This window comes from Orycteropus afer, unplaced genomic scaffold (assembly GCF_000298275.1).
Source record: "Orycteropus afer afer isolate SDZICR_OR568_19922 unplaced genomic scaffold, OryAfe1.0 scaffold00135, whole genome shotgun sequence".
In the NCBI taxonomy this organism is placed as follows: Eukaryota; Metazoa; Chordata; class Mammalia; order Tubulidentata; family Orycteropodidae; genus Orycteropus; species Orycteropus afer.
This window is the reverse complement of record NW_006921722.1, coordinates 7,587,982-7,600,995: the sequence shown is the minus strand read 5'-3', so window position 1 is coordinate 7,600,995 and position 13,014 is coordinate 7,587,982. Positions and strand designations below refer to the sequence as shown.

At 52.5% G+C, this 13,014-nt stretch overlaps 1 protein-coding gene across 1 annotated transcript in view; it reads left to right on the top strand.

The window, feature by feature from the left end:
- Window positions 1-7,348, top strand: part of TULP4 (TUB like protein 4) — a 204,274-nt gene extending 196,926 nt beyond the window's left edge. Inside the window, exons 13-15 of the mRNA XM_007945276.1 lie at window positions 3,144-4,259; window positions 4,341-5,728; window positions 7,232-7,348. Of these exons, the coding sequence (XP_007943467.1) occupies window positions 3,144-4,259; window positions 4,341-5,728; window positions 7,232-7,348 (2,621 nt within the window). The remainder of the gene's footprint in view (window positions 1-3,143; window positions 4,260-4,340; window positions 5,729-7,231) is intronic.
- The last annotated feature ends 5,666 nt before the right edge of the window (window positions 7,349-13,014 follow it).

Here is a 13,014-nt window from a genome sequence, read left to right as displayed (position 1 = left end):
AAGTTTGGTTATCCATTCCTCAGTTGTTGGACATCTAGGTTGTTTCCAAGTTTTGGCTATTGTAAATAGTGCTGCGATGAACATCGGCGTGCACCAAATCACAATTTTAAAAACCCTATGGAGCACAGATTAGATCTCCCATGTGTCAGAACACATGGGGTCATCGAGAGTCCAAATTGACTCCACAGCATCTGGTTGATTGGTGGTTCATGACCAGAGAGCCCTGTTTGCAAACCTGCCCACCTCTGGGATGTAAAACCTTTCCTCCATCATGTAGCACATGTCTCCAAGGGAAAGGTAAAATCTGTGAGAATTTTTTGAAAATCGAGTTTACAGATTTTCAGCCGTCTGTAGCCTCAGGTTAATCCAGGTGTTTTCTGTTGGGATCCTATTCTGATTATTAGATTAGAAGCACTTGTTACCAGCCCGCTAGTTCTCAGTGTGGCAGGGACTGGAGGAGGCGTTTGCTCTCCGAGTCATCATCCAGCTACGGTTTCATAGACTCAGGGCTCCAGTACTTACAGCTGAGCCCCTTGTTTCTGATCCCGGTGGCAGCCACACTGCCACCATCCTTGCAGGAACAGAGACTCAGAGGTCCCAGCCCGGGGGCGGTGCACTCTCTCCCACTCTGCTCCTCCTTCAGCCCAGCCTTCTCCCCTGTCAAGTCTCCACTGCGCTTTCCAGCAGTACGGCCTTTGGTTCTGAGGGGCCACCTCTCCTGCACGGTGGGCCAGACCGTCAGATGCCTGTCGTCCTGATGGGCGAGGCTGTGGAGCCCCGTAAAGGCCCACAGGACTGGACGCCGTGTGTACTGGAGCAGCGTACAGCACATCCCTGCAGCTGCAGGATCTCGGGTGTGGAAGGATATTGTACATGTTCCACTAATACCCCCCTGGTTCTCCCAGAATGCACCTGATACAGGTCTGGCGGATGTCTGCTGCTGTTGTTACTGTCCTTCCTGCCTGTTGTTCCCAGGAGAGGACACAATGTCTTGGACTTACATTAAAAATGGTGACTCAACAAAGAGAGTGTCTCTCCCTCTGGAGGGAAGACGCCTGCAGTGTTCCGTACAGATGAGAGAGCATCTTAATAAGGATCGAGCAGGAATCACAGAGAACTTGAGGCAGGACCAGGGCTCCTCACACTGTCACACTGGGGAGTTTTTAGTCTCAGGAGAAGTCCACAGCATAGGGATAGAGTCTCTCACAGACCCCCAGGGCCAGATGGTGGTAGCTGCCGCAGTCAGCCTGACTCACAGTGACTCCCGTGCGTGACAGCGGATAATGCCCACTCGTGGCCCATGCCTGTGACCCGTTACAGATCAGACCTGTGGTCCAGAAGCTGTTCATTGGCTGGTTTGGGAGTAGATTGCCAGGCCTTTCTTCCTGATCTGACTTACTCTGGAAGCTCCGCTAACAGGTGGCTGCACATGAAGTGGATAGGTCAGGAATGGGACCCGGCTCCTGGACCTGCAAGAGGAGAGTTCTGCCACGGAACCAGCATTGTGGTCAGTTCTCTGGCCTGTTCTGTGGTTCTTCCGGTGGAAGGCCTTATGATTGCCCTGCCACGTCGTGTTCCTGGTCTGCACTGGGTGCTTCACGATGCTTAGCACTGGGTTGCCTACCACAGCTAGAGGCGTTCGCTCTGAGCAGGAACCACAGACTGCTCAGGGCCCTTCTCTCAAAATGCAGATTCGCTGTAAACCAAAACCAGACCCGCTACCATCCAGTCAATTCTGACTCACAGCAACTCTATAGGACAGGGGTGAACTGCTCCCACAGCGTCTCCAAAGCCATAATCTTTACAGAACAACAACAAAAAAAAAACTCACTGCCATTGAATCAATTCCAACTCATAGTGACCCCCTTTGGGTTTCTGAGGTGGTAAATCTTTATGGAGTAGATTGCCCAGTCTTCCTTCCACAGACCGGCTGATGGGTTTGAACCACCAACTTTCTGATTCACCTTAGACACTATGCCACCAGAGCTCCTAAGCAAAGCCCAAACCAAATCCACTGCCATCAAGTTGATTCCAACTCACAGTGCCCCTGGAGGACAGAGTAGAACTGCCCCAGAGGATGTCCGAGGCTGTCAGTCTTTACAGAAACAGACAGCCTCATCTTTATCCTGCAGAGCAGCTGGTGGATTTGAACTACGACCTTTCAGTTAGCAGCTGAGTGTTTAACCACCAGAGCGCCTTAAATTTGCTATAGGATCCTTTTCATCGGTTTCTCTAGTACATTGTACATGCTTCCAGTTATGGAAAGTTAGTGTATGAACAGATTTCAGGCAGAGGGGGTGTGGTGTTGCATGACATTTCCCACACTACCCATCAATCAAAATCCAAACGCATTGCCAGCAAGCTGGTTCTGACTCAAGAGACCCCACGTGTGCAGAGGAGAACTGTTCACAGGCCTTTCTGGCCTGTAATCTGTATAGAAGTAGACCATTAGGCCTCTCTTCATGGTCCCACTGGTTGGGTTCAAACCACCAACCTTTTGGTTAGAAGCCAAGCATAAACCATTTGTACCACCCAGGGACTAGGCGTCTTGAGAGCCCCAGTGGAGGTCTCTCATCTTCCGAGAGAGTGATGAGTGTCAGGAGCTCCTGTAGACGTTATTTGTGGTGAGTACTTGAGGTTCATGGTACCAGGTGCAGAAGGCTCACAGGTGCGTTCATTGGAGAACGCTGACAGCCTCAGGAAACAGATGCAGAGCCCAGCCTCGGTGAGCCCAGCCCAGCCGGGCTCCATCCCAGTTGCCATCATTCCCACTCACGCCTTCATGGCACTCCCACGTGTGTTGGAGTGGTACTGCACTCGATGGGGTTTCCTGGCTGGTTTTTCGGAAGTAGATTGGCAGGCCTGTCTTCAGAGGCACTGCTGGGTGGACGTGAGCCTCCGGCCTTTGTTTGCAGGGTGTTATGAGTTTGTCTCACCCAGAGACCACAGCCATGCTGCATCCACCGACTGCTTGTGCATCCCTCTAGGAAAACGAGAAGCTCTTACAATGTGTGTAACAGCCCAGCTCCTACTGCTGATGCACCTCAGGGCTGGAGCTGTCGTGTTTTGTGTCCAAGACTCGAGGGTGACTCAGGGTGAAGTTGTCAGTTTGTAAGCTGTTGCTCTTTCTCATTTCCCTCCAGTGACAGGCGCATCCGGCCTCCCTGAGAACAACCCGCCCTGCACCGTGAACATTCCCATCGCCCCAATCCACAGCTCGGCCCAGGCCATGTCGCCCACTCAGAGCATCGGGCTGGTGCAGTCCCTGCTGGCCAATCAGAACGTGCAACTGGACGTCCTGACCAACCAGACCACGGCCGCGGGGCCAGCAGAGCACCCTGGTGACACGCCCACCCCGTACCCGGTCCCTAACCGGTACTCCAGCCCTGGGCAGGTGATCTTCGGGGGCGTAGAAATGGGCCGCATGGTCCAGAACCCGCCCCCTCCTCCACTGTCCCTGCCACCACCCCCGCCCGGGGTTCTGCCGCTGTCCCTGGTGGACCACGGGGACCGTGACCATGAGCACCTACAGAAGCCAGCCAAGGCGCTGCGGCCAGCCCCACCCCTGGCGGCAGAGGCGGATGCCGTGGTCTTCAGTGCCCCCCAGGAGCTCCCCGTGAATAAGATGAACCCCCCGCCCCCTTACCCAGGCACCATCCCCGCTGCCCCCACCACAGCCGCCCCGCCACCTCCGTTGCCACCACCCCAGCCCCCCATGGATGTCTGCCTGAAGAAGGGCGACTTCTCCCTCTACCCGACCTCCACCCACTACCAGACCCCACTGGGCTACGAACGGATCACCACCTTTGACAGCAGTGGCAACGTGGAGGAGGTGTGCCGGCCACGGGCCCGGGTGCTCTGCACCCAAAACCCCTACGCCCTCCCCGGCCCGGGCAGCTCAGCCACGCTGCGGCTCACGGCCACAGAGAAGAAGGTCCCGCAGCCCTGCACCAGTGCCACCCTGAACCGGCTGACCACTCCTCGGTACTCCATTCCCCCAGGGGACCCGCCGCCCTACCCCGAGATCGCCAGCCAGCTGGTGCATGGCCGGAGTGTGGCCCAGCGACCAGACAGCAGCCTCATCCATGCCACCTTACGCAGGAACAACCGCGAGGCTGCACTCAAGATGGCCCAGCTGGCGGACCACCAGCGCGCCACCCTGCAGCACCCGCCCAAGCCCAAGAGCAGCATGGTGCCGCCCCCGTTCCCGCCGCGGCCCCCGCCGGCACTGTACACCTGCAGCCAGTGCAGTGGGGGCGCTGGGGCTGGGGCTGCCATGGCGGGCCTCGGGGGTGGCCTTGCAGGTGGCCTGGCCAGCAGTGGGGGGCGGCCCGACCTGAGTGCCAGCTCTCAGCCGGGCACGGCCCTGGCACACTCAGCCAGCATGTCCCCCTTGACATCACAGTCCTCCTACAGTCTCCTGAGCCCCCCAGACAGTGCCCGGGACCGCACGGACTATGTCAACTCGGCTTTCACAGAGGATGAAGCCCTGTCCCCACACTGTCAGGCCGAGAGGTCTCTGCGACACCCCCCGCTGGCTGACGCTGCCGTCACCGTGGTGAAGCGGCCACCCCCGTATCAGTGGGACCCTGTGCTGGGCGAGGACATTTGGGTTCCTCAGGAAAGGACAGCACAGACTTCAGTGCCCAACCCCCTAAAACTGCCCCCTCTGCTGATGGGCCAGAGCCAGCACCTGGACGTGTCCCGGGCGCCCTTCGTCTCCCCCAAGTCGCCAGCCAGCCCTACTGCCACCTTCCAGACGGGCTACGGAGTGGGGGTGCCATACGCAGGGAGCTATAGCAGCCCTCCACTGCAAGGGGTGCAGGCTCCCTGCTCCCCAAAGGATGCCCTGGCCGCACCCCAGTTTGCACAGCCTGAGCCGGCCGTGGTCCTGCAGCCGGTGTACCCACCCAGCCTCTCCTACTGCCCCCTGCCCCCCACGTACCCCGGAGGCAGCATGTGCTCCAGTTTACAGCTGCCCCCCCTTGCCTTGCATCCCTGGAACTCCTACAGCATGTGCCCCCCTGTGCAGAACCCCCAGGGCACGCTGCCCCCCAAACCGCACCTGGTGGTGGAGAAGCCCATCGTGTCCCCGCCGCCTGCCGAGCTGCAGAGCCACGTGGGCACCGAGGTGATGGTGGAGACGGCAGACAACTTCCAGGAGGTGCTCTCCCTGACAGAAAGCCCCGTCCCCCAGCGGACGGAGAAGTTCGGGAAGAAGAACCGGAAGCGCCTGGACAGCCGTGCGGAGGAGGGCAGCGTGCCGGCCATCACGGAGGGCAGAGGGAAGAAGGAGGCCCGGACGCTGAGCGACTTCAACGCGCTCATCTCCAGCCCCCGCCTGGGCAGGGAGAAGAAGAAGGTCAAGAGTCAGAAGGACCAGCTGAAGTCCAAGAAGCTGAACAAGACAAACGAGTTCCAGGACAGCTCCGAGAGCGAGCCGGAGCTGTTCATCAGCGGGGACGAGCTGATGAACCAAAGCCAGGGCAGCAAGAAGGGCTGGCAGGGCAAGCGGAACTCGAGGACGGGCGCTGAGCCCGAGGGCTTCAAGTGCAGGAAGGCCAACGAGCGGGAGGAGAGCCGGCTGGGCAGCCAGGGCTTTGTCTACGTGATGGCCAACAAGCAGCCCCTGTGGAACGAGGCCACCCAGGTCTACCAGCTGGACTTTGGGGGCCGCGTCACCCAGGAGTCGGCCAAGAACTTCCAGATCGAGCTGGAGGGCCGGCAGGTAAGGCTCACTGGCGCCGCTGGCTTCCAGTGTCCTGGGGCAGGCCGGGAACTCTGCTCTCATCCTGTCAGACCTCAGCTCGGAGGGAGGGGGGCCTCCAGAGAGCAGTGTCCACAGGCCACACAGGACAGGAAAGGGGAGGGACAAGTCGTATCTGAGGCGAGCCAGCTGGGCTTACACTGCTCAGTGCGCCCGGGGGGACCTGCTCTTAGTTTCGAATCAGGAGCGTGTGTACTGGTTTTCTTAAAGTGATTCTGTAAGACCTATGGGGCCAAACAGCTGTCCCCCGGCCCACCCCACCCCACTCCTGTGCCCCACCCTCCGGAGCAGAGGCTCTTTCTGGCATCTGCTACCATATCTGCAAAGACCACGTTTATCCAGCTCTGTGTTGACGGCTTTAACTATCATAGAGCATCTTCATTCCAAAGAAGACGAGGGCTTCGTCACCACCTCCTCTCCCCCGACACACGTACACACATGTGCACTTTTCCTTTCTCCTTCCCCAGTTGCGTCACTCATCCCTGTGCACCTTGTCCTTGGGCTGAGCCCTGGCCTGGGCTTTGACACACTTCCTGCTTGGTGCAGCTCTTTGCTCCCCAGGTGTGTGGCCCTGAGTCCTCCAGGCCCCGCTGAGCGTTCTGGGCCCGTGGCCAGCGCGCCCTCTGCAGAGGCACTGCTCCGGGACAGCTTCCTCTGCTGCGCTGGGACACTCCCCCACAGCAGTGCTCTCGGTGGGTATTTATCGAGCACCAGCTGCATGCCTGGCAGTGCCCTAAGCTGGGCCTGGCACGCGGCTGCCGGGTGCTGAGGGCAGTGTGTATCGGCGCAGTGCACCCCCCCATCAGAGGACCGTGCATGGCTGAGTTTGCATTGCAACAACAGTTGGACGGTGTGGCAAAGACCATGCGGCCCACAGCCTGAGGTGCTCATCATCAGCCCTTTATCGAAAGCTTGTGACCTACGCAAGTGTGAAAGGACAACAGGACAATAAGCTCTCCCACAGCTTACCTTTCACGGGGTGCCAGACCACACATCGCAAATCTCCAGCTGAACACCCACTCCGTCTGGGGTGAGCGGGGAGCAGTGGCACGGAGATGGCGGGCACAGGAGGCTGAGGAGGTGCGTGTTGTGGGAGCAGGTGTGTGGCCGGAAAGTCCTGTCTGAGCAGGGACGTTTGACAGTTACTGTCAGCTGGTACTTCTCCTGAGCCTCTTAGTCTGTAGGCAGGTTCTGTCTCCCTGTCCTTGCTCCTCACGTGGTGAAGTCACCACCTCATTTGAACCGTGGATTTTCCATGTTCTGGGTTCTGCTCGCTGCCTCCTCACTGTGCTGTTTGGTGTGTTCCTCTGGGCCCTCAGTTCCTACGGACGGGGAGTTAGGTCTAGAAGCGTCTGCCGGCAAACTGGCTCTGCTGGTGGTGTGTGCTGCCCCGAGGAGGCTGCGGTCTGCTTGCCCTACCCCACCTCTTCTCCTTTAACGGCTCTGCTGTCCCCCTCCCACCAGGTGATGCAGTTTGGTAGGATTGACGGCAACGCCTACATCCTGGACTTCCAGTACCCCTTCTCGGCCGTGCAGGCCTTCGCGGTCGCCCTGGCCAATGTGACTCAGCGCCTCAAGTGAAGGGCCAGTGCCAGAGAGAGGGGCGCAGACGACCATTGCAGAGATCTGTCCGAGGTGCTGGAGGAGCCACTAGACCAGGACCACGGGGCCTCCGAGGCCTAGGACACAGCCGCAGAACTGGGGCCACCTGCCGGGCCAGCAGAGGGCGCTGGTTTGAGTCCTTGCCGTTTCTTTGGGCTTTCGTTATCCTCATAGTGTCTTTCTTTTCCTCCTTTCTTTTTAAACAGAAACGAAATACAGTAGCTTGGCTGGTGGTAATGGTTCCGTGGGGCACGTTGACATACACTGCTGGGAAAAGAGGCCCGTTGAACTTAGGTGGGCTGGCCTACTGCCGGCTCTCCTTGTAGACAAAACGTGTGTTACTCTTCACTCTAGCTGTTACTACCCTCCAACATCACCACTAGTGTAAAAACAAAACACTTTTTAAAAACACGACCAAAAATCCTGACGATACAGGTTCTCCTGGGGGACAGCATTTCACTCGCACATACTGTGTTACTCCCCAAAAGGTGACTTGATTAATGAAGGGTGTTTGGCAAATGCACTGCTAGAATAATTACAGTCGGCTTTCTAAAGGGTGCTGCTATGAAGTAGAAGTAGGATTTGCTCCTTGGTGATAAGAGGAAGGGGTGATGGGTGAGTCGGGGACTCCTGCACACCCATACTTGCCCACAGTGCTCCGTGACACCTGGGTGACCCGGGCAGTGTGACTAGAAATAGTATAAGGGATCTGCTCCTCCACTGAGCCTGTTTCCAGTGGAAGATTCCACTGCGTCTGTGTCGAGACACCACAGGCTGAAGGATGAGCAGTCACAGTGGCTGAGTAAGGGTGACGGTCAAGAGACAGACAGACAGATCCAGGCCTGGGGATGGTCACGCACAGCGAGGGCTGGGGTAACTCGCTGGATGCCACATGCTCAGAAACAAGTCTGTCCCCTCCCTGCTTTGCTTTTCCTGCCTGGAAACGCTCCCGTGAACATTACCTTTCACTTGAGGTATCACGGCCCTGTGCTTTGTGTCTCTACAAGTGCTAACCATACTTGGTCTGGAAGTTCTCCATTACTCCTCCCAGCAACATCAAAATCCAATCAACTAGAAACATTTCCCGTTGGACTAGAAATTACAACTTTATAAAAATTTACCATTTACCAGGGTATTAAATATTAGGAATGTGGTGAAATTCTTGACACAAGTGCCATGGTCTTCTCTGGGAAAAAAACTGTACACGCTGTTCACTGAAGACGTAAGCCACTGGGAGAACTGATAAAATGATAGTATGTAGGGTAATTGGTTGACTTACCACCTTACTCTTTGTTTACTCAAAAAAAAAAAAAATCTACCTAGAATGTCTTTCCCCACCTCCCCCTCCTCAGAAGGACACCCAGGGCAGTATTTGAACCTGATGATGAGACCCCGTTCACGTGCTCAGTCGTTTGTAGTTTGTGGCCAGAGCACAAGGACTGTCTCCTGACTTGGGGTCCTAAATTCTTTTTGCAAACAGATATGCAGACAGTGCTACAGAAAAGGATTTTTTAAATAAATGTTTTTCAAAATTCTCTGTTTTGGTTTTTGAGCATGACAAAATTTTGTGGCATAAAAATAGGCATCTGGCTCCGGCCTTTCCCGGGGCAAGGTGAGCTCTGTTGGCATCTGTCCAGACCCCGGCGAAACCCTGCGGAGACTCATGGACATGCTGGAGGGCGTCTGGTAGGAAGCACCGTGTCCCGTTTGACGCTGAAAACCATTGAGCCTGATGGTTGACGGGTCAGTTCTTCCAGAAGGAACTCGGCACTGTGTTCAGAGTTATCACATTGTTTTGTATGTGTATCTGTAGCCTGGTAGGATGTTTCGATGCTCATTCTTAGTTGTGCAATAATGGTTACAGCCGATTTCAAAAATAATTTAAATGCAATCCTCTGTTTTGTCTGAAAGCATTATTTATCTTTGCTTTTCATAGTGTTTTTAGGAATTGTTTTACTACATATTGGTGAGTTATGCCCCTTTTATTATTTATTTAGAAAAATGGTGTCTTTGTAATGACTTATTTAGTAGCAGTACACTTCACTGCAAGAAATAAAGAAGACATCGATAGAAGGCTTTTTGCTGAACAATTTGTAACTTTTTCTAACTGGGAATAACTTGCGATTCTGTTGAAATACTACTTTGCGTTTTGTGGTATTGATCATATACAAAGGAGATGATTTCTTTGAGATAACAATTCTAGAATATTCCCCCTAATTTTGAAAATTTTATTTTTAATTAAAAATAATGGGTGATGAGAAAAGGGAGGGGGTATTTACTGTGGAAGATGAGTACTGTGCTGCAGCTGTTTCTGTTCTGATGGAGTTGGAAAGCAAGACATGAAAGGAGACATCTTAGAGCTTCTGTTACTGAGAGCAAAATGAGAGGGGATGTTGAGAGCAAAGCTAGATACGTGTGTGAGGCGAAAATAGGTGTTTATAGTAACTCCCTAAATTTCTTTCTTTTTTTTTTTTTTTTTTAATTTTGTTGGAGTTGTACTAAATTCTTAAGACGCGCTGGTGGCACAGTGGTTAACTACTTGACTGCTAACCAGAAGGTCAGCAGTTCGAACCCACCAGCAGCTCCGCAGGAGAAAAGGCCTGGCCGTCTGCTCCCATCAGGATTACAGCCTAGGAAACCCAGCAGGGCAGTTCGACTCTGTGGCTTGGGTCGCTGTGATTCAGAATGGACTCAACAGCACACAACAATAGCATCTCAATCTTGTTGTGGTGGTTGTTATGTGCTGCCGAGCCAGCTCCGACTCATAGCGACCCCTCCTTGGGTTTCCGAGGCAGTATCACTACGGAAGTAGATTGCCCAACCTTCCTTCCCAGGAGTGGCTGGTGGGTTTGAACCGCCAGCCTTCTGGTGAGGAGTCAAGTGCCTTAGGCACTGTGCTACCAAAGCTCCCAATCTTAGCTCCCCCAAAAGGCATTTTCTCAGTCTGGAGATGAAGGACCTCCTGTTCTACTATGTTGAGGTGCTCGGTGACTGGGAGCCCCAGGGACCTGCAGCAGCCACCAGCCACTGTTCCACCGTGAGGGACCAGAGGGCAAAGAGACTCATGGGCCAAACCGAGACTTCAGTCGATGCCTGCTGCAGTTGGGATGTGGGGTCTTCTAAGTTAATGGGCAGGGAGCATTCTCCTTTTTTTTTTTCTCCCAGAAACAATCTTGTTCAATTTCTTATTTATATACTTAGGTGTCTCCCACATTTTTAGATTCAACGATCAGATGCAAAATACTTTTTGCTTTTCCTTTTTGTAGTTTTTTTCTCCTTTTTTTTTTTTTTTTTTTTTTTTGGTGAAAATATACACAGCAAAGGATAAAAATTTCTTTCATTCAACCAGTCTACACATTTCAGCCAGTATTTTAAGCAGCAGACATAGAAGGACTTCATGTGTACTAACAGCAATGTATGAACATGAAGCTACCTCACTGAATGCCTAAATATAAAACCATAATCCGGTAAAAACTCCTCTGCATAAAGAATCCATGACTTTTGGGGGTCAGTACATTTTTTCTTCATAATATGCTTTAATACAGTGTTAAAACTGTAAAGCTGGGGTCATCGAGCTACTCTTGTAGGATCATCGCTGCCATCGGGTGCTGTCAAGTCTACCCCGACTCACGGCAGCCCTGTGTACGGCAGGACGGAGCTGTGCCCGGTCCTGTGCTGTCCTCACCATGGTTACTGTGTGTCAGCCCATCGTTGCAGCCACTGTGCCAACCCACCTCGTTGAGGGTCTTCCTCTTCTTCACCGACCCTTTACTTTACCAAGCTCATGTCCTTCTCCAGGGACTGATCCCATGGTATCTTGTAAGGTAACCATCACTTTAAATCCTGCTGCAAAGGAAAAGAAACCGTATTTCCTCAGGTAATACCCCGCCTTCCGTAAGTGAGAAGAAAGCAAGGCTTTGGACATGGAAATGTTAGGTCCCTCTTTGTCCTGTCTGCTGGTGTCATGTGCCGTTGAGTCAATTCCAACTCAGAACAGCCCTGCGTGACAGAACAGAACTGCCCTATAGGGTTTCCAAGGCTGTAATCTTTTCTTCCCCCAGAATTTTATTTATTTTATTTTTGTTGTGAATATACACAGCAAAACATACACCAGTTCAACAATTTCTACATGTACGATTTGGTGATGTTGATTACAATCTTGGACTTGTGCAAGCATTCTCACCCTCCTTTTCGGAGTTGTTCCTTCATTGATATAAAAACTCATTGCCTCCTAAGGTCCCTGTCTAATGGTTTGAGTTGTTGTCCATTTGATCCCATACAGACAGACCTTCGTAGAGCATAGTGTTCAGAGCAGACCGTTTTTGCTAGTGAAGGTAAACTCTGGTTTTAAGATGACTTGAGGGGATATTTTTAGTTTAAGGCTTAAAGATTATCTCAGGGCAATAGTTTCAGGGGTACATCCACCCTCCATGGCTCCAGAAAGCCTAGAATCCATGAGAATTTAAATTCTGTTCTGCTTTTCCCACCTTTTGATCAGGATACTTCTGTGGAATCTTTGATCAAAATGTTCAGTGATAGTAGCCAGAGACCATCCAGTTCTTCTCATCTCATGGCAGAGGAGGCAGTTGTTCGTGAGGCAGTTAGCCACCACACATTCCATATCCTCCTCCTGTTCCTGATTCTCCTTCTGTTATTCCCCATGAATAGAAACCAATTGTTGTGCCTTAGTTGGCCACATGCAAACTTTTCAGAGCCAGGCACTACCTGATGAACTAGGAGGTAGAACAGAAGCACTGAACGTGTTGTTAGGCCAATTAACTGAGGTGTCCCGTGAAACCATGACCCTAAACCTCCAAACCAGGAAACCAAATCCCATGAGATGTTTGCTTGTACATAAGCAGCCTTAGGAGCTGCTCTTTTTTGTTGTTTTTTCATTACTGTAAATATACCTATCACACAATTTTTGCCAATTCAATTTTTTACAGGTGTTCAACTCATTGACAGCAGTTACAATAATCAGCTGTACCCTTAATTGTACCCTTAATCAATGTGATTTTACCACCACCGTTGACCCCCCATTCGCACCCTCCCTCCGCCCCAGGTAACCACTAATAAACTTTGGTCTCTACACATTTGCCTTTCTTGCCTTTTTATGTAAGTGGGATCAGACTGTATTTGCCCTTTTGTGATTGGTTTATTTCACGCAGCATAATAAATCAAGGCTGCATCTCTCCCGCTGGCCGAGCTGGGTCCCATTGTATGTCTGCACCGTTCATCCACTGGGGAGCCTGTGGGTTGGTCCACCTTTTGGCTGTTGTGAATAGCGCTGCACTGAACATTGGTGGATGGGTCTCTCTTTGAGCTTCTCCTTTCCAGTTTTTGAGTATATACCTGGGAGTGGAATTGCTGGGCCATATGGTAGTTCTATTTAAGGTGGGTTTTTTTTTTTTTTTTTTTTTTTAGGAACTGCCATACTGTGCCACAATGACTGTATCCTTTTGCATTCCTGCCAACACTGAGAGTGTTGGGTGAGAGTTCAATTTCCCTGCATCCTCACCAACATCCGGTTTTGGTTTTGTTTTTTGCTTTTTTAATCTTGGCCATCCTATTGGGAATGAAATAGTGTCTTGTAGTTTTGATTTGCACCTTTCAGATGGCTAATGATGCTGTGTGTCTTTTCATGT